Source organism: Lissotriton vulgaris, chromosome 7 (genome assembly GCF_964263255.1).
Source record: "Lissotriton vulgaris chromosome 7, aLisVul1.2, whole genome shotgun sequence".
Taxonomy (NCBI): domain Eukaryota; kingdom Metazoa; phylum Chordata; class Amphibia; order Caudata; family Salamandridae; genus Lissotriton; species Lissotriton vulgaris.
The window spans coordinates 1,190,282,767-1,190,310,492 of NC_141695.1; the positions used below are offsets into that span (position 1 = coordinate 1,190,282,767).

Below are 27,726 nucleotides of genomic sequence, written 5' to 3' on the forward strand. Positions count from 1 at the left end.
ACCCGGCAAGGCCCAGAACTTTCATCATATATCGACGGACCCCTAATAAAATCGGGCACCTCCTCCTTGTAAAACAGGTCATAAAGAAGAAACAGGGACAGGTGTGTGTGAGATTAAACATAGCTTGTATGCGATGAACGGTTTATGACATGTTGTGCCTTGATACTAATCTCATTCGGCCACTGGGAAAGGAACTGCCCGAACTGGTTTGGCTTGAGGCAGTGGAGTCAGCTCGCCCAGGTCACAGAGGTCAGCAAAGGTGTATGTGTCCTTTCAGATCGAATTCGGCCTTAGTCATTTGACTATGTAAGGGCAATCACAAAATGGCTGCCTCTCACAAAATGGAACCTGAGGGTTCAAGACGAAAACTACGATTTCAGGGTGATTCAGTCACTCGATCATGACGCAAATGCTTATGTATAGTATCCCAATCATTACCGGTCTGCCAATACCAAAATCGTCATGATACGATGATATTGCAGCGCTTCGGTACCACACAATAGCAGGGTCCAGAATTTACGGTACCACAGCTCAAGCAGCTAATATATGGCGAATATCTAATATGCAAGCCCTGTTGGCTAGGTACGACAGGGCACACTATGACACCTTAGAGACACTTCTCCAGTATTTACCTGAACCTTGCAAGGAACAAGCTGAAGCCTAGTACAAGAGGGAAAGTTAATAACTAACGCCTCCATTAAAGGTGCCCTAGACGTGGCAGATACAGCGGCCAGATCAGTTAACACCAGTGTTATGCTCAGGAGACATGCGTGGCTTCGCATTTCAGGTTTCAAAAATGAAGTCCAGTCTACTTTATTAAACCAGCCAGTAAATCCTGACTATTTATTTGGTCCAGCTGTACATACAATCCTAGACAAAATGGAAAAAAGACACTGAAACGGCTAAGTCTATGGGAGCCTTACAGTCCCAACAGCATAGAGGCTCCTTTCGTCGCTCCAATTAGAGGTGCTGCAAGAAGTAACTCATCACAGCAAACCTCAAACTACAAAGGGAATACGAAACCACCTACAATAAAAATAATAGAGGTGGATACCGCGGCAATAACAACAAAGGCAGAGGACGAGGGAATAATACCACCAGATCCTCTACCAACACAAAACAGTGACTTCTTAGCGCTACCCCCAGACCATACAACACCAGTTGGGGGACAATTACAGCAGTTCCTACCAGTCTGGCAAAACATCACAACAGACAAGTGGGTAAGGCAAATTATCCAGGATGGCTATTGCCTAGAGCTAACCTCCACACCACCCAACATACCACCAAGACACCGCCCTATCTCTGCAGAACACCTAAACTTATTGCAGCAAGAAGTCATCAGCATGCTGCAAAAAGGGGCCATAGTACTAGTACCATTAGAACATCAGGGTACCGGGGTATACTCACTATACTTCCTCATCCCCAAAAAGGACGGGTCTCTCAGACCAATATTGGACCTCAGGCCCCTAAATAAATACAATTTATCAGAGCATTTTCATATGCTCACTCTACAACAAATCTTACCACTGCTGCAACAAGGAGACTTCCTCGCAACTTTGGACCTCAAAGAATCATACTTCCATATACCGATACATCCTACTCACAGGAAATATCTCAGGTTCACAATACAAAATCAACATTACCAATTCAAAGTCCTTCCATTTGGTGTAACAGCCCCGAGGTTGTTCACAAAATGCCTAGCGACAGTAGCTGCACATTTAAGAAGACAACATATTCACGTCTATCCGTACCTGGAGGACTGGCTAATACAAGCAAAGTCGGCCCAGCAATGTGCCAGCCACATGTCCCAAACCATTCACCTCCTGCACAGTCTAGGCTTCACCTTGAACTACCCAAAATCTCATCTCCCGTCGTCCCATGTACAGCAGTACCTGGGAGCAACAATAAATACTCTAGCAGCAAAAGCATACCCAAACACTGCAAGAATAAACAGTATGCAACTGCTGATCCAAAAGTTCAAGCCACAACACTCGCTCTCTGCCCAAGTGTTTATGAAACTCATAGGCATGATGGCTTCGTGCATCTTCATAGTCCCTCACGCAAGACTACACATGCGTCTTCTACAACAGTGCTTAGCACGGCAGTGGAACCAGGCTCAAGGACAATTGAAAGACTTAGTGTTGGTGACCAGTCGTGCATACAACTCTCTGCATTGGTGGAATCCACAAAACCTTTGCAAGGGTCGACTGTTCCAAGAGCCTGTACCACAAATAGTGTTGACGACGGGCGCATCCCTGACAGGATGGAGAGCCCATGTCCTTCAGTACACAGTGCAGGGCCTATGGACAACACAACAAAAGAAAATGCACATCAACTTGCTAGAGATGATGGCAATTTTTCTGTCAATGAAAGCGTTCAAAGTGCATTTATGCAACAAGACTGTATTGATCCGGACGGACAACATGACAGCAATGTACTACATACAGAAACCGGGAGGAACACACTCTTCACAGCTATCACATCTAGCCCAAAGCATGTGGAAGTGGGCCATTCAAAGAAACATTTTTCTCATGGCGGAACACCTCCCAGGCAAGGACAACCAAATTGCGGATCTGCTCAGCAGCCAACAGATGCAGGATGTGGGAGATTCATCCCACAGTGCTACAACCATACTTCCAACAGTGGGGGCAACCAGAGATAGACCTGTTCGCCACAAAGGAAAACGCAAAATGCCAGTACTTTGCCACCAGGATTCCACATCCGCAGTCGCAGGGCAATGCGATATGGATGAACTGGTCAGCCAAATTTGCGTACGCTTTTCCCCCAGCACCGTTGATACCGCTAATGGCACGCAAACTACGCCAGCATTCATTAACGCTAATCCTGGTTGCTCCAACATGGGCGAGGCAACCATGGTACACAACTTTTCTAGAACTTTCCGTGGTGCCTCATCAAAGACTGCGGCTAACACCCACTCTTCTCATTCAGAGCAATGGAGACATACAGCACCCAGATCCGCAACAACTGAACCTTGCAATCTGGCTCCTGAAATCTTAGAGTTTGGGTACCTAAACTTACCTCCTGACTGTATGAACATTATCAAGGAGGCAAGAAGACCTACTACCAGAGCTTGTTACGCAGCAAAGTGGAAGCGTTTTGTCATTTACAGTAATAACAATGACATAAACCCACTAGATGCTTCAACGCAAAATATCATTTGCTATCTTTTGCACCTACATCGTTGCAATCTAGCTTCTTCATCTATAAGAATACACTTAGCTGCCATTGCAGCTTATCTTCAGGACAGGCAGCATCTTTCGCTGTTTAGAGTGCCTGCAATTGAAGCATTCATGGAGGGACTCAAACGAATAATCCCCCCAAGACACCAAACTTCACCTGTCTGGAACCTAAACGTCATTTTAACCAGACTAATGGGACCACCATTTGAACCGTTGCATTCATGTGAATTACAATTTCTAACATGGAAGGTAGCTTTTCTTGTAGCAATTACTTCGCTTAGAAGAGTTAGCGAGTTGCAATTCAAGAGCCATTCATCCAAATACATGCAAATAGGGTAGTTCTTAGAACAAACCCTAAATGTATGCCAAAAGTGGTATCCCATTTTCATATCAATCAGACAATAGAACTACTAGTGTTCTTTCCAAACCCACAGTCAGTACCTGAAAGGGCTCTACACACACTAGATGTCAAAAGAGCTCTTCTATACTACATTGATAGAACTAAGGATTTTAGGAAGACTAAACGGTTGTTTGCTGCCTTTTCACCACAACACAAAGGCAACCCCATTTCAAAATCTGGGTTAGCCAGATGGATAGTTAAGTGCATTCAAATGTTATCTAAAAGCAAAATGCACTTTAACAGTTCCCCCAAGAGCGCATTCTACACTCAAACTAGGGGCATCCATGGCTTTCCTAGGAAACATTCCTCTAGAGGAAATATGTAGAGCAGCCACATGGACTACCATACATACTTTCACAAAACACTATTGTGTAGATGTAAATTCGAAACAGCAAGCTGCTGTAGGACAGGCTGTTCTAAAAACTCTGTTTCAGACTGCTGCAGCTGGCACTGGTAGCCACCGCTAGGGGAGAGACTGCTATACATACTATGCACAGATATGAATTCAGCAGCCCACGGATTATGCTACTTACCAGTATGCATCTGTTCTTGGCATGTAGGCTGCTGACATTCATATCGCCCACCCTCCTCCCCGGTGCCTGTCGCAGCTGTAGCATTCATTCTTACTTTCTTACATGGACATCTCTTACTGTACCATACTCCATCTCTGCCACATTGGCGAAAAATAATCTGGTGGTCGAGGAAACAGAAGAAGAGGACTACGATGTCGAAGGACTGTCTGTGGGCGTCAAGACCTTCCACGGCCAAGAGGAGGAGGCCTACTACTACGAGGATGAAGGAGACTACGACCGCAGGACACTCCTCGGGTCTGCATCCTCGGAGACTCAAGAAATAGATTGGCAGGACGTCCACAACGAAAGCCCAGAGGAAGCCGTCGACACGTATCCCTCAAGGCCCTCGCCGCCAGATGACATCTGAGTCTACAACACAGTCATCAGGAATGCTGCTGCATTTTTCAAAGTAAAACTCTACGAAGAAAAGCAGAAAGACTTCCTTCTCGAGACACTGCTCTCTACACAAACAAGGAGCCAGTTCCTGCCCATGCTCGATAGTGTCATGGCACAGGGAAAAGAGGCTTTAAAAGAACCAGCTACATGCAAAGCAGTCACTCCCAGGACGGAGAAAAAGTATAAATATTCCTCCAAGGACCCACCCTACATTCAGGGATTGGTCTCAACAGACTCAATCATCGCAGCCACTGCAAGAAAGTGGGCCAATATGCCTACCACTTCTGGGCCACATCCAGACAAAGAAAGCAAGAGGATGGACCTGGTGGGGAGAAGAATTGAACGGAATGCTGCAATGCACTGGCGCATGGCAAATTCCAATGCACTGCTCAACAGACACCAATACCAGATCCTGGAAGAGCTGGGCCAGTTAATAAAGAACATGCCACAGGAATTCAAGCAAAGAGCTGAAAACCTTGTCGAAGAGGGAAAGAATGTAGCCAATTCTTGCCTCAAGACTGCCCTGGACGGAGCAGACACCTCCAGCAGGCTCATGATGATGGGCATCACGGAGAGAAGACAAACCTGGCTCAGGATTTCGGGCTTCAAGCCAGAAGTGCAGCACAGCATCCTCTACACACCGTTCAACGGAGAAACGCTGCTCGGGCCCCAGTTGATGAGAAACTCAGCCAACTGAAGAAGGATAACGAGACTGCAAGATCCATGGGGGCATTGCAGTTCTGAGGAACTAAAAGGGGCACCCCGTCACGAAAACCTGAGGGGAGGAAACAAGCCAGGAACATCACACCAGGCGTTCCAACAAGCCCACCAAGCAAACACCCAGGCACAGCAGGGGCAGCAAAAACAGTCCTGGCAGTACCAGCAGAGAGGCCAGTCCTTTCGCGGGAGAGGGAATGGACGTGGACAGAAAAAGAGAGGGGGACAGCAACCCGCCTCTAAGTGACTCAATAAAACTCCATGTGCCCACCTGAGCAAAAACTCCCAGGTGGAGCACAAACACATCGGACAGGAGTACGCAAACTAGACACCTCTGTAGATATAAGACCAGTGGGAGGAAGACAAACACTTCTTCTGGGAGTGGAAGAGTATAACATCAGACAAATGGGTACTCAACATCATACAGTACGGGTACTGCATAGATTTGGAAGGAAAGCCAACGGACAGGAAACCAAGAAGAAGGCCACTAGCAAGGAAAGACCTAGAGCTCCTTCGGGAGGAAGCAAAAGAGCTACTGCAAAAATAAGCCATAGAACCAGTACCTTACAGGGAAAGGAACAAGGGCGTATATTCCACATACTTCCTGGTACCAAAGGTGGACGAAACTATGAGACCCATCCTGGACCTAAGATTCTTAAACCAGTTCGTAAGAACGCAAAGCTTCAAGATGACCTCCCTACAAGAGGTACTCCCTCAATTGCAAGGCGGGGACTTCATGGTCACCATAGACCTAAAAGATGCCTACCTGCACATCCCAATGAACAGGGGCCACAAGCACCTCCTCAAATTCATCATCGGAGAAGACCACTACCAGTTCACAAACCTGGTGTTCGGACTCAAATCGGCACCAAGGGTTTTCACAAAGTTCCTCGCAACAGTTGCAGCACACCTACGAAGGGAAGGGATACACGTGTACCCTAACCTGGACGACTGGCTGATCAAAGCAAGCTCATACAAAACGTGCAAGCAGCACGCACAGGGAGTGACCAGCACACTGATGAACCTAGGATTTTCCATCCACTGGGGAAAATCCTCCTTGGTGGAACCAGAACAAATAAAAATCTTCCTGGGAGCACAGATCGACACCGTACAGAGCAAGGTGTTCCCCAGCGAGAAGAGAACGATAGCGCTCGTGAGGGAGACGCAGCTCTACCTGAAGGGGCAAGCTCGGACAGTGAGGATAGCGATGAAAATCATGGGCATGATGGCATCATGCATACACCTAGTGCCAAACGTACAGCTCCACATGAGACCTTTACAGGAATGGCTGCAAGAGCAATGGTCACAAGCTACAGGTCGTTGGGAGGATCTAGTGGTTGTAACGCACAAAGTGCAGAAAGAGATTGCATGGTGGAACATGGGGAACATAACAACGGGGAAGCCTCTGACGCAGCCAACCGTGACCATTACCACAGACTCGTCCCAGAGGGGATGGGGCGCTCACATGGAGAAACTCAAAGTAAGAGGCCTGTGGACACCAGCAGATGTGGTCAGACACATCAATTACCTGGAGTTGAAGACAGTTTTCCTAGCCATAAAGGTCTTCCAAACAAAACTGTACAACCAGAGAGTGTTGATCCAGACAGACAACACAACAGCGATGTTTTACATCAACAAGCAGGGGGGGGACACCATCTGCCCCGTTTTCAAAACTAGTGCAAGAGATATGGAGATGGGCCATCCCACTCAAGATAGACCTGTTAGCCATACATCTACCAGGAAAGGACAATGTAGTAGCAGACTGGCTCAGCAGACAGACATCGGCATCCCACGAGTGGGAACTCAATGCACAAGAGAGGAGTAGGCTCTTCGACAGGTGGGGACACCGTTGGTAGACCTGTTTGCAACACGCCACAATGCAAAATGCCAAAACTTCGCATCCAGGCTGCCCGGGGAGGGCTCCCTGGGGAATGCCCTATGGATAGACTGGTCCAGGACATTTGCTTACGCTTTCCCCCCCGATACCGCTGATAGATAAGGTACTCAGCAAGTGGAGAGCGAGCAAAATGACCCTGATACTGGTCGCACCACAGTGGGCCAAGCAGACATGGTACTCGCAGATCATGGAGATGACAGAGTGCACCCTACAGATTCGGGAGAAGAAAAGACCTACACTCCATGCAAAACGGAGAAGTGCTGCACCCGGATCCAGAGAGCCTGAGCCTCGTAGTATGGCTCCTGAAGACATGGAGTTTGCTCATTTGAAACTGCCAGAAAGCACCCTAAGGGTACTTCGGGAGGCACGAAGACCCAGCACACGGAAGTGCTACGTAGCGAAATGGAAGAGATTTACACTGTGGTGTGGGAGGGAAAAGCTACACAATAGGATGGAAAAGAACTCAACAGTGCTAAAGTACCTCACTCACCTGCTCGACAAAAATATGAGCTCATCCTCACTGATGGTTCACTTGGCAGCGATAGTCTCTTACACGAGAGGAGAAACATGCAAGAGTTTCTTCACATCACAGGTCATTAAGAGATTTCTGGAGGGAGCAAAAAGGATCGCACCGCCAAAGAGGGTGCCGCCACCTGCATGGAACCTTAACCTAGTCCTAACGGAACTCATGAAGGAACCTTTCGAACCAATTCACAAGGCCTCCCTAGAAATGCTAACCATGAAAACAGCCTTCCTGGTAGCCATCACTTCACTGCGCAGAGTGAGCGAACTGCAGACACGAACGCTACAGGAACCCTACATACAGATACACAGAGATAGGGTGGTAATGAGAACAGACCCACACTTCATGGCAAAGGTGGTGTCAAGGTTCCACTTGAATCAGACTATACAGATACCGAGTTTCTTCCAAAAACTGGCAACAAGAGCTGAAAGGGCTCTGCACACTCTGGACGCCAGAAGGGCAGTCATGCACTACATTGAGAAAACGAAGGAACACAGGAAAACAAAGCAGTTCTTTGTGTCCTTCGCTAACCGTTTCATGGGGAAACCTGTAACTAAAGGACCAATTGCGCGATGGATCGCCCAAACAATACAGTTCTGCCACAAGCAAGCAGGGCAGGAACTAGTAGAGGGGACGCGTGCCCACTCAACCAGGAAAAAAGGAGCTACAATAGCTTTCCTAGCGAACACACCAATTCCGGACATATGCCTGGCGGCAACATGGGCTTCAGTGCACACGTTCACGAATCACTACTGTGTGGATATACAGATAAACAAGGAAGCTCAAATCGGACAAAGGGTGCTTCAACACATATTCAATAACAAACGCTCATCTTCCACCCAGCCAACACAAACGTGAGAAAACGCTACAAAGTCTATGCACAGCATAGGGAATCCAGAAAGATTCACGCTGCAAAACGAATAGTTACCTGTCGGTGTAATTTTGCAGCTTGATGATCTTTCTGGATTCACTAGCGAGCCCACCCATCTCCACCAGAAAGGTGAGGCTGGAGAGAAAAGGTGGTTGAAACAAAGACAATACTTGGAAAAGAAGCCTTAAAGGTTTAAGCGGTGAAAAAACTTTAGTTGAACATTGCCATAACTTCGGTAACAAAACGAACACGAGAAAAAAGAAACCGAAGATGGCGCCCAGGAGTGGGAGTTTCCGCGGGAAGCGTGCCGACGTCACCGGAAATACACCAAAGGTGGGACGTCAACGCCCACCTGGGCTACGAAAAAGAAAAAAAAAGAAAAGACTACGAATCCGGACCCAACCACAAGACCGCGGAATAATGCACAGCATAGTGAATCCAAAAAGATCATCAAGCTGCAAAACTACACCGACAGGTAAGAACCTATGTTTTCCTACTTCAGAAAAGTGTACGTACACTTTCTATGTTAAAAGGGGTACTAAAACACGCGCCAGACATATTTAAAGATCCAGCCAGAGCGCATGTTCTCAATCCCAGAATTGAGAAAAAGTATAAGGCAGCCCCTACAGACCCTTCTTATATTAAATCACAGTTGCCTCTAGGCACATTAGTGGTAGCAAACGCTCGAAAGCGAGATAATTCACAGACAATAGGAGATGCTCCCCCTCCCAACAAAGAATCCAAGATACTAGAAGCCTCAGGCAAAAGTGGCATCCCAAGCAGCAAATACTTGGAGAATTGCAAACACACAAGCTCTATTAGCACGATACGATAGAGCACATTATGACCAGCTGGAAGGTTTACTACAACACCTCCCAGAACCATTCAAATCTAAAGCGAACGACCTAATACAGGAAGGCAAATTTATAACAAATGCTTCCATTAAATGTGCACTTGACGCAGCTGACACAGCAACTAGGTCTATTAACACTAGCGTATTACTACGCCGGCATGCGTGGCTACGCATTTCCAGATTTAAAAATAAAGTGCAGTCAACCAGCCAGTTAACCAAGACTTTGTTTGGCCCTGCAGTAGATACCATCTTGGAGAAGATGAAAAAGGATACTGATACTGCTAAGTCAATGGGCGCACTTCAGTTCCAACAATCCAGAAGTTCCTTTCGTCGCTCCTCCTTTCGAGGCTTGGGTAGAGGCTACACATCACAAACTTCCCAAAAGTAATACCCAGAGCACCTTTAATAAAGGCTCCAACAGAGGAGGTTATAGAGGCAATAATACCAAGGGCGGAGGACGTGGTGGCAACAACACCAGAGCCTCCACCGCCACCGAACAGTGACTTGCTCACACTCCCTCCAGACCACTCAACACCGGTCGGAGGCAGATTACCAGAATTCCTACCAGTCTGGAACGCAATTACCACAGATAGGTGGGTGAGACCAATTATCCAGTATGGTTATTACCTAGAACTCACTTCTACTCCACCCAACCTACCACCCAAACACCATCCTATGTCCAAGGAACACGTCACGCTGTTACAAGAGGTAACATTGATGATAGAAAAGGGAGCCATAGAGCCAGTCCCTTTTCAACACCAACGGACAGGAGTATACTCCCTATACTTCCTTATTCCCAAAAAGGACGGGGACCTCAGACCTCTGAACCAATACATACTCTCAGAGCATTTCCATATGATCACTCTTCAACAAGTACTCCCGTTACTCCAACAAGATTACTTCCTCGCTACATTAGAACTCAAGGATGCATACTTTCACATACCTATACATCCAGCTCACAGGAAATACCTCAGGTTCATGATAGAAGATCAACACTATCAGTTCAAAGTTCTCCCCTTCAGGGTAACTACAGCACCAAGGGTTTTCACAAAATTCCTAGCAGTAGTAGCAGCACACCTAAGAAGGCAACACATGCATGTGTTCCCCTACCTGGACGATTGGCTCATAAAAGCCAACTCATACGCACAGTGTGCAAACCACTCATCCCAAACGATTCAGCTGCTGCACAGTCTGGGTTTTTTCATAAATTACACAAAATCACATCTGCAGCCCTCCCACATACAACAATATCTGGGAGCAACAATACATACCTCAGTGGCAAAAGCATATCCAAATCCAGCCAGGATAACAAACATGCAGTCGCTAATTCAAAGATTTCACCCCTTGCCAGCTCGAGTGTTCATGCAGCTTATAGGCATGATGGCCTCCTGCATATTCATTGTCCCTCATGCCAGACTTCAAATACGCCCATTGCAAGAATGCCTAGCACGGCAGTGGAACCAAGCTCAAGGACAACTAAAAGACCTAGTGTTGGTAGACAGTCGCACTTACAACTCTCTGCAGTGGTGGAACCCATAAAACCTTTCCAAGGGGCGACTGTTCCAAGAGCCGGTTCTACAGGTAGTGCTAACAGCGGACGCATCACTGACCGGTTGGGGAGCCCACCTACTTCAGTACACAGTCCCAGGGCTCTGGGCAGTCAAGCAGAAGACACTGCATATAAACCACTTAGGGTTGCTAGCAGTATTTCTAGCGATGAAAGCCTTCCAGAAATACTTGTCCGTCCGGATTAATACAGCCTTGTTGTACAACATGACAGCCATGTACTACATACATAAACAGGGAGGGACACTCTCCGCAGCTATTTCACCTAGCACAGAGCATATGGAAATGGGCAATTCCAAAAAACATCTTTCTCCTGGCAGAACACGTCCCAGGAATAAACAATCGGATTGCAGATCTACTAAGCAGACACAGCCAATAGATACACGAATGGAAGATTCACCCTCAAGTCCTCCAACCATTCTTCAAAAAGTGGGGGCATCCAGAGATAGATCTGTTTGCCACAAAAGAAAACTCAAAATGCCAGTCCTTTGCCGCCAGGTTCCCACACCCATTGTCACAGGGCAATGCGATATGCAGGGCCGGACTGGGAACCAGAACCGGCCCTGGCAAAGTGCTCGGCCGGCCCCCCTCCGGGAGGAGAGGGGAGGGGGGAGAGGTGCGACCACTCTCTGTGACAGGGCCGGTTTTCGGCCGTTTTTGTTACGGGCCGTTTTTGCAGCATAAAGGCCCTGTAACAAAAACGGCCCCAGGGGCCCAAAACCGGCCCCCAACCATGCGGCCCACCGGGGAATTGCCCGGTGCCCTCAACGGCCAGTCCGGGCCTGGCGATATGGATGAACTGGTCAGGCAGATTTGCGTACGCTTTTCCACCAACCCCACTGATTCCATTAGTGGCACGCAAAGTAAAGCAACAGTCCCTCACAATGATCCTAGTTGCTCCCACATGGGCAAGACAGCCATGGTACACAACACTCCTAGAACTCTCAGTAGTCCCTCAACAAAGGTGCGCCTATCGCCACAGCTGTTAACACAGAACCGTGGAGAAATCAGGCACCCAGATCCCAATCAGATGACCCTAGCGATCTGGCTCCTGAAGTCTTAGAGTTCGGATATCTTAACTTGCCTCCAGACTGTATGAACATTATCAAGGAAGCAAGACTCCCAACTACTAGAGCATGCTACACAGCTAAATAGAAAAGATTTGTAATTTACTGTAATTATAACCAAATCAATACATTAGATGCCTCCATCCAAAACATGTTACTTATTACATCTTCAAAGATGCAATCTAGCATACTCTTCCATAAGACTACACTTTGCTGCTAGAGCAGCATATCTCCAGAACAGACAACACCTGTCCCTGTTCAGAATACCACCCATCAAAGCTTTTATGGAAGAACTTAAAAGAATTATCCCTCCAAGACATCCACCTTCGCCAGTCTGGAACTTAAATGTATTACTTACCATACTTATGGGGCCACCTTTCGAACCACTCCATTTGTGCGGATTAAAATTCCTATCATGGAAGGTGTCACTTATAGTGGCCATTACTTCCCTCAGGCGAGTGAGCGAGCTACAAGCACTAACAATTCAAGAACCTTTCATGCAAATACATCATAATAAAGTAGTGCTCCGTACTAACCCTAAATTCATGTCAAAAGTTATATCAATATTTCATCTCAATCAGTCAATAGATTTGCCTGTTTTCTTCCAAAACCCGCAGTCAGTGGCTGAAAGAGCTCTACACACACTAGATGTAAAAAGAGCTCTATTACATTACGTTCACTGAACTAAAGCTTTCAGAAAAACTATTTGTTGCTTTTGCTCCACAGCATAAGGGTAACCCAATTTCAAAATCAGGAATAGCCAGATGGATAGTTAAGTCCATTCAAATATGCTATCAAAAGGCCAAGCGCACTCTAACAATTCCCCCAAAAGCCCACTCAACGAGGGAAATGGGGGCATCCATGGCTTTCCTAGGAAATCTTCCACTAGAAGACTTTTGTAGAGCAGCTACATGGTCTACCATACACACTTTCACTAAACACTACTGTGTAGACGTGCAAGCAAAGCAGCAAGCGGCTGTAGGCCAGGCTGTCCTAAAAACTCTTTCAAACTGCTGGAGCTGGTACAGGTGACCACCGCTAGAGGAGATACTGCTATACAGTCTATGCTAAGATATGAATTCAGCAGCCCACAACGTAAAATGCTACTTACCAGTATGCATCTGTTCTTGGCATGTAGGGCTGCTGACATTCATATTGCCCACCCTCCTCCCCGGTGCCTGTCACAGCTGCATTAATTCTTTCTACATACATTTACATGGTCATCTCTTACTTTTCTATACTCCATCTTTGCCACAATGGCGAAAAACAATCTGAAGATGCCCATGCGCACTGTAGTCCAGGGGAGGAGTCACATATCTTGTGATACTTCGAAGACTCTTCCAGGACAACAAAGTGCAAACATCCGGACCCAACACTAGGAGGCGATCTATGCTAAGATATGAATGTCAGCAGCCCTACATGCCAAGAACAAATGCATACTGGTAAGTAGCATTTTCCTTATAAAGGTCCCAAGTTAGCATTGGGACACTGTCGCCTCCAGATTGTCATGTTTGGCCTGCATCTGAGGGTGCAGAAGAGTGCAAAGTCAAAACTGATGTATACACATATGGGTGGTGCATATATGCATCTCTGTACAGTCACTTCTGGGATAATGTAAGGCCATCTGGGTCTTGTGCCACCTGTAGCTGCATGGGAGAAGCTATTTGGCTCATGTAATGTTTGGGTAATTCAAAATGTGTTTCAATACATTGTTTGTAACTCAATGGCACACTTTTCCTGTCCATTTTTTAAATGTAGTTCTCTCTATATTTCAGATCCTTTTTCAAGGTCAACTGGATATACCCCTCTAGCATCCCTTACCAATGGCGCCTTTGGTGGATTGGGAAGCCCCACCTTCAGTGAGTACATCAAGTATCCCCCATGGTCAGTCAGTATAGGGAAGCTCCAGAGATATATGTAGCTCACCTTTTTTTCCAGTGAGCATTTATCTGGAGATGTATCTAGTCTTGAGACTGCTTCTGTGCTCCTTAGTCTGTGTCTGTAGTTATTGTATGGGTAAATGCCATTCCTAGGGTCAACTTGTTTGTAGAAGTCCATAAAGTGGCTCCCTTTTAATCCAGTCTGACATAGTATATTAGAGTAGCACACTACTCACCCAAGATGTTATCCAGGCACTTGTCATCAATATGAGATTTACAATTATGGTAGAGTTGTGTGGGCACAATCGTAATGATGGATTTCAAGGTATTCTAGTGTAATTGTCTGATTTCCGTGTGGTTAGCCATGGTGGTGGGTCAGTTCGAAAGGTAGTAATGAGTAGCAGTTTTTGGCTAAGCGAGCTGGATGAGGGGTATAGGTCTCGTAAGTTCAAGGCATGTGTGGCTGTAGATACACATGCTTTGCATATTCCTGACATCTGGTGTTGGATTCGTACGTGTGCAAGTTGTTTTCCTTAAAAAGTCTTTTGAGTCACAAGGTAGTGGTGACTCCTCTTGGTGATAATTCGCATGGGCATCTACTGCATTGTTAAAGTGTTTTTTCTGTCTGCTGTCTGGTTCGGAGATGTGTGCCTGACCTTTACAGTGCTCTGTTCTGTTCGTCCTCACTGGTATTGTTTTCGATCACGTATTCCATCTTGCTAATTGAGATTAAGAAATGTTATTGCTCATTTAATCAGCGCGCTTCAACCGCGGCCCTCAAGGGCCTTGCACTTTGGGATTCCCATTTTCAATCTACACCAGGTTCACCCCAGGATGCTCTGCTGGTGATGGAACGGACGCCTTTCCATTTCTGCCCATACTGCCACGCAAAATACCTTCGGGACTGATCTCCATCCGGTCTGTAACCCGTTTGTTACAGGAACACAGGGAGGAGGGTTGTGATGCCTGTATCTTTCAGGTCAAAAAAAGAGTCCTCGAGACCATCGAGCCAGTCGACGCTAAATCCACCTGAGCAGTATTGAAGACACCAACATCTTTGGACATAAAGATGTCATGGATGAGTAGCAAGAACTCCCTGGACCATCTGTGGGAAAGGAAGAGGTGTTCTCTGAGGGCAGTTCCAGCTCTGAGCTCGAAATGGAGATGCAGGCCGTTTCGCTGGCACAACAATCCTTGAGTACGGTAGCCCCTGTCCCACAGCCCTGTCTCAAAACCTAGGAGACATTAATCCCTTCCTGAACAAAAGGCCTTTGGACCACCACTGCCTTTGCGCCATTGTCTGCACTGAAAGACTGATTTGAATGTCCCACCCTCAGGCTCTGCACCTAAATACCAGCCAAAGCCATCAACGTCATTCACCTTGGGGTCAAGTCAATCTTCAATACCAAGCCAACCAGCTCCATCTACAGCTCTTATCGTACCTTTGATTCCGAAACAGAAATACACCTCTGCTTCAAAACCGGCCCCTGAAATCTGATCCTGGCAAACCTGTGTAACCTATTGTCCACAAATTAGAAGAAAAAAAACGGATGCTCTTTAAAAGAAAAAAATCTAACACTACACAGGGAGCATACTTGCCAAATTTTTGTTTTCAGCTCCACCACCATCGAAGAGACAACTCTCTTCGAAGAGACTATTGATACTCCAGTCCCGGCCAAACAGAAGAAAGCTGACTAGGCCACCAGGACTTTACCACCTCCACCTCATTCGCCACCTTCCAACACACACTGATGGAGATTACGTAGATATTACACTTCAAGGTTCTCCACACTCTTACGCAGGTGGGCAGGGGATGGTACTTAAGGTACACCACCACGCTTAACCGACCCCTGGACAGCAGATGATGTAGACCCTGCATTGGACACTGATTCAGATCTATACCCTGCTTGTCAATCTCCTCCTGATGACTCCACATCGTACCAATACCTCATTGGTAGAGCCACTACTTTTCATGAGGTTGAGCTACACCAAGAAACTCTGGAAGAGCACTTCCTATTTGAAACGCTTGCTTCCTCACATAGGGCCACCCAATAGCTCCCTATGCTTAAGGGTATGTTACGTCATACAGAAGACCTCTTAAAAGACCCTGCTAGAGCCAGAATCATCACTCCCAGGGTGGATACAAATATAAAGCCTCTACTTCCGTCCCCATGTACATCAGGGTACAGATTCCTCCTGACTCGCTTATTACCAATGCTTGTAAGCAAGCTGATTCCCAAGCTTCCAGTGGTGCACCACCTCCTGACAAGCAAAGCAAACTCTGATGGCTCTGGTGTAAGGGTCGCAGCTCAGTCAGCCAACCATTGGCGTATTGCCAACTCTATGGATGTGCTTTCAGGGTATGACAGTGCCCACTGGAGCGAAATGGAGGAACTTCTCCAGTATCTCCCAAAGGAGCACAAGAAAAGGAGTCAGGAGCTTGTATCTGAATGAACGCTCATCTCCATTATGCCATAGATTCTGCAGATACTGCTGCTAGGGGGATCAATTACAGTATCTTTCAACAGCGCCTGATCTGGCTCCGCATACCTGGCTTTCAGTCAGAAATCCAACAAAGTCTATTAAATGTCCCTTTCAACAAAAAAAATCTTTCCTGGCCCTGGAAAAAAATGAAATGGGTTAGAGACTGCCAAGTTTTTGGGTGCATCTCAGTAGCCTAGTGGCTCTTTTCTTCACTCTACCTACTGACCGGGTTAAAAAACCACCTACCTTGATGCCTCTACCGTTTACCAACGTGGCCAGGGTCTCCATTCCTCTTACCTAGGTTACTCTAGAGGCTCCTATAGAGACAACAATGCCAAAGATTAACGCAAGGTGCTTCCTTAAGTGGTGACACACCCAACACAAAACATTGACTTTCTTCTCCTTCTACCCCGAAGATTCGGGCGACAATTACAGGGTTTCTACCCACATGGCAATCAATAACATTAGACCAGTGGGTGTTTATCTGCTCCCCCCCCCCCCCCCCCCGCCCCACAAAACTTTCCACCACACACTTGCATGCTGTTCCTGGAACACCAAACACTACTCAAACAGGAAGTTCAAGTTCTCTTGCTCAAAGGAGCTATAGAACGCATTCTTCTACAACATCAGTAGTATACTCCCTTTACTTCCTAATCCCCAAAAAGGATGCATCTTTACAGCCAATCTTAGATTTATGACCCTTAAATGATTATATCCTGTCAAAGCATTTCCATATGGTCTCGCTCCTAGATGTGATCCCACTTCTCCTGCAAGGCGATTTTTCCAATTCCCATACATCCAGCACATTGCAAATACCCGAGATGTGTGATAGCAGGCAAACATTACCAATTCAAAGTCCTCCCATTCGGGGTGGTTACTGCACCTCAAGTATTCACCAATTGCCTAGCAGTGGTAGCAGTACATTTACACAAACAAAACATCGATGTCTTCCTGTATCTCGACATCTGGCTTAAAAAAAGTCAGCACTATTCCTCTGTGCCAACAACACATTGAAATACCATAGACCATAGACCTGCTTCATTAACTAGGCTTCACCTTCAATGTTCAAAAATCTCATCTTCAACCTTTACATGTTCAAACAATTCTGGTTACTATCCTGAACGCACATGTGGGATTAGCCTATCCCAATACAGCAAGAATTCAACATTTCCAAACCCTACTACCTCTTTTCCAAGCCAATCAACAGTTGCCAGTCAGACCTCTCATGCACCTACTGGGTAGATGGCCTCATGCATTACCATAGGGCCACATGCACTGATAATCTTGCGTACACTCCAGGTATGCACAACAGTGGTCTCAGTCACAGGGTCAGTTAGAGGATCTGGTGTTAATAGACAGCCAAACATCGCTCTCTGCAGTGGTGGAACAGGTACAACCAGTTAGAAGAGCAGCCTTTCCTAGACCCTGTTCCCCACATTATCCTGACAACTGACACATCACTGACCGGCTAGGGTCCTCCCTTAGAGAATCTCAGTCTGGGGTCTCTGGGACACCAAACACCGGATCTCCACATCATCTACCTAGAGCTTCAATCTGTCCACCTAGCATTGAAAGCTTTCACACCTCACCTAATCATCAAGCTTGTACTAGACCGGATGGACAATATGACAACTATGAGCTATTAACAAAATTGGCGGGGGGACATTCTCTACCGTTATCGAGCCTATCTCAGACCATTTGATGTTGACCTCAACATCACAACCTTAATCTGTTAATGGAACACTTCCCGGGAACAGACAACAATTTTTCTTACCTCCTCAAGATACAGCAAAAAGTGGGAACTCCACCAGAGTCCTCCTCCCTTACTTCCACAAGTGGGAATTTTCACAAATAGATCTGTATGCAACTGCAGACAATGCAAAATGCCCACACTTCCAATCCAGGTTCCCACACCCACTATATATTGGCAATGCCTCTTGGATGAAGTGGTCAGGGATATTTGTGTACACTTTTCCGCCTCTCCCTTCATTTCTGGTTCGGAAGCTCAGGCAAACCTTTTGTGAGAAAGTGCCATCTTTCTTGCCTTGGTATGCCCCCACTTTTTTCTGAACTGCTAATGTGCTTTGACTTAGTGTGCCCTGGGTTCCTGCCAACCAGGTACCCAGGGCCTGTGTTCCTTCCTTAAAACTGTGCTGAAACTAAAAACCCAATTGGCCTCTCTGGCCACCTGTCAGCCTCTAGTAAATGGTACCCTAGGTACCCAGGGCATGGTGACCAGAGAAGACCCCTGAGGCCTGCAGCACGTATTGTGCCACCCTCAGGGGCCCTGTACCCTGGCACCCACACGCTGCCTTTGCAGGCTGAGTGCCTCAGTACAGAACTAAACCAAGAGTCGACATGGCACACATCCCTATGTGCCATGCCCACAGAACCCACTGCCCTGGCATACTTAAGTCACCCCTGATGCCATTAAGAGTATATGGTGCTGGGAGGTTGTCATTACGAACTCCACAGCACCATAATGGCTACACTGAAGACTGCCAAGTTTGGTACCAAACTTCTCAGCACATTAAACCCGCACTGATGCCAGTGTGGGATTTAATGTAAAATGCACCAGAGGGCATCTTAGAGATACCCTCTGAAATCCTAACCTACAATCCACGTCTCGGCTGAGTGGCTGCAGAGGCTGACACACAGCAGACATGTTGCTGGACCCCTGGGTGGAGAGCCCTCCGCTCTCCTGGGCCTGCAACAATGCACATCCTGGGCGAGGTGCTAGGTCTCCTCCCCCAGGATGGGCAGGGGGAAGCTTCAAAGGCCTGCCGCCCCTGTGAGCTTCTCCAGACCATTTGCTGTACCCATCAACTGGGCCCCCCCCCCAGTTCTAACCCCCACTCTGGAGGGAAGACTGGCAGGAAAAACTGTCAGGAAGGGGAGTGTGCCAGCCTGTGCCAACCCCACCCCTCAGGTGGGGGAGACTAGGTGAAGCACGACCCCGGGCTCCGGCCATCTTGTAGATGGGGAGCCCTGCCCAATCCCAGCTAGGCTCCTGCCCCCTTCCCACAGGAGAGGAGCAGGCTAGGGGGTGTAGTCACCCCAGGACAGGGACCTATTGGTCCCTTCACTTGCCCTACCTGTAACGCCCCTAAATTCAGTATTTAGGGGCACCCTGAACCTTCCTTCCTCGGATCCAGATAAGACCAGAAAGAAGATCAAGAAGAAGACCCTCCGTGCAGCTGCTAACAGGACGACAACAACTGCCTAGGCCCCAGCCCTACCGGCCTGTCAATCCTGGACTCTGCTCCTGCCTAATCCTGGCAACTCCTGCGGACAGCAACCTTGGAACACCCGGAGGACCTGCCTGCCTTGACCCTTTTAAAGACTGACTTCCATCAGCAGAGGCTCTGCTGCAACAGCCCACCTGGTGCCAACCAGGAAGCTCCGGACCAGCCCAATCTACAGCCGCCGAGCCCAGGCCGGGCCCAACCAAACAAAGACCATGAGAACGTCCCCCTGGCGACTGGGACCCGAAGTCCAGTGCCCAAAGACCCTCCTCGATGAACCAGCCGACGCCTGCAGACTCAGAACCAGGGGCCACCCCGACCACGACCAGCCGAGGGTAAGCTTTTCCGACACCCAAAGACACCCCGGCGCCATACAGCCCCCTGTGCCTCCCTTTGGGGTACCTGCCTGTGCTCCAAGATCCCAACTTACCTCTCGAAGTGCTGGTCGCCCCTGGAGAGTCTCCGTCCCCGAACCTGCAGCCTTTGTTCCTTGTTGACCTTTCAGATTGGATAACATTGAGCGCCCGTCGTCTCAAGAGCACCCTGTACCCAGCCGCCCGAGTGCCACTGGCTGTGCCGCCTTTGTTCTATCCTACTTCCAATCCCCCCATTGAATAACATTGCCAGATTGTCAATTGAAAGTTTCTAAGTGTGAACTTTTAAAACCGCTTTATATTCATGAAAATTCACCACAGTAACTAAAACGTTTTTGCTAATCTGGTTTCAGCTTAGACCCCAGGACTGAATCTAGGATCTAGTCCTGGAACTACTGAAGTAATCTGTACTGCTACTGGCCAGCTGTCCCAGCAGACCCAATACAGTAAAGGAGGCACACAGACCACCTACAACAAACACAGTAGGGGTGGCTATCGTGGAAACCGCACCCAGTGCAGAGGTTGTGGAAACAACCGCTCCCGATCCTCCGCCACTAACAAACAGTGACGTCTTGTCACTGCTCCCCGACCATACCACCCCGGTCGGGGGGAGACTACAACAGTTCCTGCCGGTCTGGAAATCCATCACTACAGACAGGTGGGTGAGGCAACTTATCCAATACGGTTATTGACTGGAGTTAACATCCACTCCACCCAACATTCCCCCAAGACACCTTCCTATGTCCACAGAGCATTTGCAATTATTGCAGCAGGAGGTAGTCTGCATGCTGCAAAAAGGAGCCATAGAGCTCGTGCCTGTGGAAGAAAAAGGTACAGGGGTGTACTCGCTGTACTTCTTGATCCCAAAAAAGGACGGGTCCCTCAGACCCATACTGGACCTCAGGCCACTAAACCAGTACATTCTCTCAGAACACTTTCACATGCTCACATTACAGCAGGTTCTACCGTTACTCAGTTGGGGAGATTTCCTCGCAACACTAGATCTGAAGGATGCATTTTTCCATATACCGCTACACCCGTCACCCAGAAAATACCTCGGGGACACCATTCAGGATCAGCATTATCTGTTCAAGGTCCTCCCTTTCGGAGTGACCACAGCGCCCAGGGTGTTTACCAAGTGCCTGGCGACAGTGGCTGCACACCTAAGGAGATAAAATGTTCACTTCTACCCTTATCTGGACGACTGGCTTGTACAGGCAAAATCGGCCCAGCAATGTGCCGACCACATGTCCCACACCATTCACCTTCTTCACGATCTGGGGTTCTCACTGAATTATCCAAAGTCCCACCTTCAGCCTGCCCATGTACGGCAGTATCTGGGCGCGACAATAGATACTCTGGCAGCCAAAGCACAGCCAAATTCAGTGAGGATCAACAGCATGCAATTGCTGATACAAAAATTCAAACCACAACACTCGCTTCCAGCACGAGTGTTCATACAGTTAATAGGCATGATGGCCTCCATCTTCATAGTCCCGCATGCGAGACTACACATGCGTCCGCTTCAGGAGTGCTTAGCACGTCAGTGGACTCAGGCTCACGGACAATTGAAAGACCTAGTGTTGGTGACCGGTCGCACATACAACTCTCTGCATTGGTGGAATCCACAATACCTTTGCAGGGTCGACCGTTCCAGGAGCCTGTGCCACAGATTATACTGACAACTGACGTTTGTCTCCAGGGATGGGGAGCTCATGTACTCCACGACACGGTGCAGGGACTATGGACAGTACAGCAGAGGAAGATGCACATCAACCTTCTGGAACTGATGGCTATCTTCATGGCGATGAAAGCATTCAAGGTACATTTGTGCAACAAGGTTGTGTTGATCCTGACGGACAACATGACGGCCATGTACTACATACAAAAGCAGGGAGGTACACACTCTCCACAGTTGTCTCATCTGGCTCAGAGCATGTGGAAGTGGGCCATTCAGAGGAACAGCTTCCTCATGGCGGAACACCTCCCGGGCAAGGACAATCAGATGGCAGACCTGCTCAGCAGGTACAGCCACCAGATGCACGAGTGGGAGATACATCCATCAGTACTCCGACCGTACTTCCAGCAGTGGGGTCATCCAGAGATAGACCTGTTCGCCACGAGGCAAAACGCAAAATGCCGAAGCTTTGCCGCCAGGTTCCCACAGTCGCAGGGAAATGCGATATGGATGAACTGGTCAGGCATATTTGCGTACGCTTTTCACCCGCGCCTCTAATACCGCTGGTGGCACCAAAGATGAAGCAACACTCGATGACTCTCATCCTGGTTGCTCCAACGTGGGCACGCCAACCATGGTACACCACGTTTCTAGAACTCTCCGTGGTACCGCATCAAAAGCTGCACCTCACACCCAGGCTTTTGACACAGAGCCATGGCGACATTCAGCATCAAGATCCGCAACAACTCAACCTGGCGATCTGGCTCCTGAGGTTTTAGAATTTGGCTACCTCAACTTGCCTCCTGACTGTATGGATATCATAAGGGAGGCAAGAAGGCCCACCACTAGAGCATGTTATGCGGCAAAATGGAAGCGGTTTGTCATTTATTGTGCCGACCACAACATCAATCCGCTAGATGCATCTACTCACAAAATCATTTGTTATCTGTTACATCTATACAAATGCAATCTGGCCTATGCTTCCATTTGTATACATTTGTCCGCAATAGCAGCTTATCTCCAAAACAGGCAGCATCTCTCACTTTTCAGAGTGCCTGCCATTAAAGCTTTTCTGGAGGGACTCAAACAAGTTATTCCTCCCAGACACCCACCAGCACCTGTATGGAACCTGAATGTGGTCCTTACAAGACTGATGGGTCCACCTTTTGAGCCTCTACACTCATGCGAGATTCAATTCTTGACGTGGAAAGTGGCTTTCCTGATAGCAATCACATCGCTACGCCGAGTTAGTGAACTTCAGGCACTGACTATCCAGGAGCCATTCATTCAGATTAACTCCAACAGGGTGGTACTACGCACTAACCCTAAGTTTCTGCCTAAAGTGGTTTCACAGTTCCATATGAATCAGACTATAGAACTGCCAGTGTTCTTCCAAAATCCAGAGTCAGTGGCCGAGAGAATGCTCCACACACTAGACGTCAAAAGAGCTCTAATGTACTACATAGATAGGACAAAAGATTTTAGGAAAACAAAACAACTGTTTGTTGCCTTTTCGCCACAACACAAAGGCAACCCCATTTCCAAAGCCGGTATAGCCAGGTGGATCGTTAAGTGCATACAGATTTGCTATCAAAAGGCTAAGCGCACATTAACGGTTCCCCCAAGAGCCCACTCCTCGCGAAAGTTGGGGGCCTCCATGGCTTTCCTTGGAAACATTCCTTTAAAAGAAATATGTAGAGCTGCCACATGGTCTACCATACACACATTTACGAAACACTACTGTCTAGATGTGCACTCCAAACAGCAGGCAGCTGTAGGGCAGGCTGTTCTAAAAACACTTTTTCAGACTGCTGCAGCTGGCACGGGCAGCCGCCGCTAATGGAGGGACTGCTATATATTCTATGCACAGATATGAATTCAGCAGCCCACATGCCTCGAACCGAATATGCTACTTACCAGTATGCATCTGTTCTTGGCATGTAGGGCTGCTGACATTCATATCACCCGCCCTCCTCCCCGGCGCCTGTAGCGGCTGCAGCACTCAGAATTACTCTTAGCATGGTCATCACTTAAGGTGGTTCGAGGCATGTGGGCTGCTGAATTCATATCTGTGCATAGATCGCCGCCTAGTGTTGGGTCCGGATGATTGCACATTGTTGTCCTGGAAGAGTCTTCGAAGTATCACGAGATAGGTGGCTCCTCCCCTGGACTACAGTGCGCATGGGTATCGCCTCCATCCCCAGATTGTTTTTTTCCGCCATTGGGTTCGGATGTGTTTCGGTTCCCTCTGTCGGGACCGATAGTTGTTCAACTTCTAATCGAGACCAAAAGGTCTCTAGGCTGGGCGTCGGTATAGTTGCGTACGAGTTTTCTTTTCTGACTCTCAGCTCCGATCTCTTGCTGCCCTTCCACGTGCTTTCGGCGCGGACGGGCCTACACTACACGTTGCTATGGAGCGAACTCCGTTTAAGAAGTGCCCGGTGTGTAACTCCAAATATTCACACCTCGATGTGCACCCTGTGTGCAATACATGCTTGTCACCGGATCACCACGAAGACAGCTGCATGGCGTGTTCCAAATTCCGGTGCAAGAAGACTTTGAAGAATCGTCGGGCCCATAGGCTCCAGGCTAGGTTATCGACTGCGGCGCCCCCGCCTGACTACATATTCCGGGAATCTGTCGAGGAAGAAGACGACGGACAAGGTTCGGGCTCTAGTCCCGCGTCCGAGGGTGAGACCTACGACGCGGGTGAGGAGAACTTTGACGAAGTCACCGACGAGGTAGGGGACGACGATCAGGCTTTTGCCACTATGGGGGATAGCTCGGAGGAGGAGCACCCCCAACCAGACTCAGGGGTTATTCCCCTTCATACGGCCCAGGTCGAGGGATTGCCTTTGGGCCTTACCCAAGATCTAATTATAAGTCCTGCTTCCCGCCTCCGGGCCCGGTCACCGACATTTGTGAGACAACACTTACGTTGAAGAAAACGAAAGTGAAGCCATCTGGTCACACACCCTCGGATGCGAAACCGAAAGTGAAAGTGGTGCAGAAGGTTCTGGAGGCGTCAACTTCCAAGAAGACCAAAATGGCCGACTCGAAGAGCCACGCCAAGATGGCCGACCCGAAGCCCTCGGGGTCGGTGCCGAAGGCGAAATCGTCCGACGCGGCTGCGTCGGCTCCGAAAGGGGTTGTGGACCCGAAGACGGCTCCGCGGAAGCGTCAGGGCGACGACGCACATAAGCATGGGGCGTCTGCCCCGAAGAAGGTGCCTGCGGGTGGTCTGGCTCTCGACGCCGAGAAGTCGCTCGAGCCGGCCGAGCCCTCTCCGTCCTTGACGAAGAAGGTAGCGGAATCCCTGCAGCGGATCCGGAAAGTCAGTGTGGTTCCCGCTCAGGGCACTGTGACGCCTAAGCCTGCGAAGGAGCAAACGCCTATCCGTTTCAACCTTCCTCCCAAGTCGGCACCGAAGGCCTTCGCGCCGAAGCAAGGCGGACCCTCGAAAGCTGCCTTGGTGGTATCGAAGCTTCGGCTCCAACCGCTTGCTGAAGAGGAACGTCGTGAGGTAATCATCGAAGCCAACACCGGGAAACTGTCTCTCCTCAAGAGGAAGATCACGACGGAGCCGGTGTTGGAACATTTTAAGATCCCTCTCAAAAACAAAAGGGACTCTGCGGACTCTTCGGCACCGGTGGACCCTGTGTCCCCACAGGTCCTGGGACACTCGCCAACGCATTCCGCCACAGGCGATGCGGACGAGGAAGACGCCGAGTACACCTATCCGGCGTACTCGGATCCGGAGGAGGAGCACGAACCTTGGTCAGCCGGAGGCGACCCAGAGGACCCGCAGTCGGGCCAGGACGCTCAACTTTTTGCGGCAAAGACGTCCCCGACTGAGGACTCGGCGGCCTTAAACGCCCTGATCGAGAGAGCTGCTGCTAACCACGACGTCGAGCTGCACTCTGACCCCGTGGATGTGGACTTCTTGTTCGACACTTTTTCTGTAGCTGAAAAGTCGGTCAAGACCCTGCCGATGCTTAAAGGAGTGCTTAAACATGCAGCGGAGGTCTTCAAGGAGCCCACCCGGGCACGTGTGGTCAACCCTCGCATCGACAGGAAATATAAGGCAGCGCCCACTGACCCTACATATATCAAGGGACACTTGCCATTGGACTCTTTGGTCGTTTCCAACGCTCGGAAGAGGGCGAACTCCCAAACTAGTGGTGACGCTCCTCCCCCAGACAAAGAGTCCAAGATCTTTGAGGCCTCAGGCAAACGGATTGCTGCGCAGGCAGCTAATATCTGGAGAATATCTAACACACAAGCCCTACTTGCACGTTATGATAGGGCCCATTATGACACCTTAGAGGCCATACTCCAACACTTGCCTGACCAATACCAGGAGGCAGGAGAGCTGCTGATTCAGGAGGGAAAGCTCATTACGAATGCATCCATCAAATGTGCACTAGATGTGGCAGAAACAGCTTCCAGGGCTATCAATACCAGTGTGTTGCTTAGACGCCATGCCTGGCTTAGAATTTCAGGGTTCAAACCTGACATCCAAACTACAATACTTAATCAAACAGTTAACCCAGACCACCTGTTTGGCCCTGAGGTGGACGCGACCCTGGAAAAAATGAAGAAAGATACTGAAACTGCCAAGTCTATGGGGGCCTTACAAAGTCAGCAGTTTCGGGGTGGTTCCTTTCGCCGCTCCACTTCCAGAGGCACCTCAAGGGGTCAGGCATCGCAGTCCACACAATATTACAAGAATAACACCCAGACCTCGTACAACAACAAAGGTAGAGGTGGTTACAGAGGCAATAACATCAAGGGCAGGGGACGTGGAAACAATAGCTCCAGGTCCACCACCACCAACAAACAGTGACGTCTTGTCACTGCCCCCCGACCACCGGTCGGGGGGAGACTCCAGCAGTTCCTGCCGGCGTGGAAGTCCATCACCACGGACAGGTGGGTGAGCTCTTTTATCCAGTACGGGTACTGTCTAGAGCTTACTTCCATTCCACCGGACATACCCCCAAGGAGCCGTCCTATGTCAGGCGAGCACTTGACCTTGTTGCAGCAAGAAGTTCTGGTCATGCTGCAAAAAGGGGCGATAGAGCTCGTTCCATTCCAGGAGCGGGGAACAGGGGTTTACTCCCTGTATTTCCTGATCCCCAAAAAGGACGGATCCCTCAGGCCAATCCTGGACCTCAGGCCCCTAAACTGGTACATCCTCTCGGAGCACTTCCATATGCTCACGTTGCAGCAGGTTCTCCCTCTGCTTCAACAGGGGGACTTCCTGGCCACACTGGACCTAAAGGATGCATACTTTCATATCCCCCTGCATCCTTCCCACAGGAAGTATCTCGGATTCACAATCCTAGACCAGCACTACCAGTTCAGGGTTCTGCCGTTCGGGGTCACCACAGCGCCAAGAGTCTTTACAAAGTGCCTGGGGACTGTGGCGGCGCATCTGCGACGCCAAAACGTCCACGTCTATCCTTATCTGGACGACTGGCTCATTCAAGCAAGGACGGAACAGCAGTGCGCAGACCACGTGTCACGCACTATTCATCTCCTGCACGATCTGGGATTCTCGCTGAACTATCCAAAATCTCATCTCCAGCCCGCCCATGTACGGCAGTATCTGGGCGCGACGATAGACACGCTGGCAGCCACTGCGCAGCCAAATTCAGTGAGAATCGCCAGCATCCAGACTCTGATCCAACGATTCAGACCTCAGCACTCGCTTCCAGCGAAGGTGTTCATGCAGTTGATAGGCATGATGGCCTCCTGCATCTCCATCGTCCCGCACGCGAGACTACATATGCGTCCGCTTCAGGAGTGCCTTGCACGTCAGTGGACTCAGGCTCATGGGCAACTGACAGACCTAGTGTTGGTGAGCGGTTGGGCGTACAACTCTCTGCATTGGTGGAATCCACAAAACCTTTGCAAGGGCCGACCTTTCCAGGAGCCTGTGCCACAGATTGTCCTGACGACGGACGCCTCTCTCCAGGGATGGGGAGCGCATGTACTCCAGTA

General features: G+C 48.9%; 1 protein-coding gene across 2 annotated transcripts in view; it reads left to right on the forward strand.

The window, feature by feature from the left end:
* Positions 1-27,726, forward strand: part of FBRS (fibrosin) — a 457,478-nt gene that overhangs the window by 387,064 nt on the left and 42,688 nt on the right. For both annotated transcript variants that reach the window (XM_086931672.1, XM_086931671.1), the window contains exon 17: positions 13,838-13,921. In XM_086931672.1, coding sequence (XP_086787798.1) covers positions 13,838-13,921 — 84 coding nt within the window. The remainder of the gene's footprint in view (positions 1-13,837; positions 13,922-27,726) is intronic.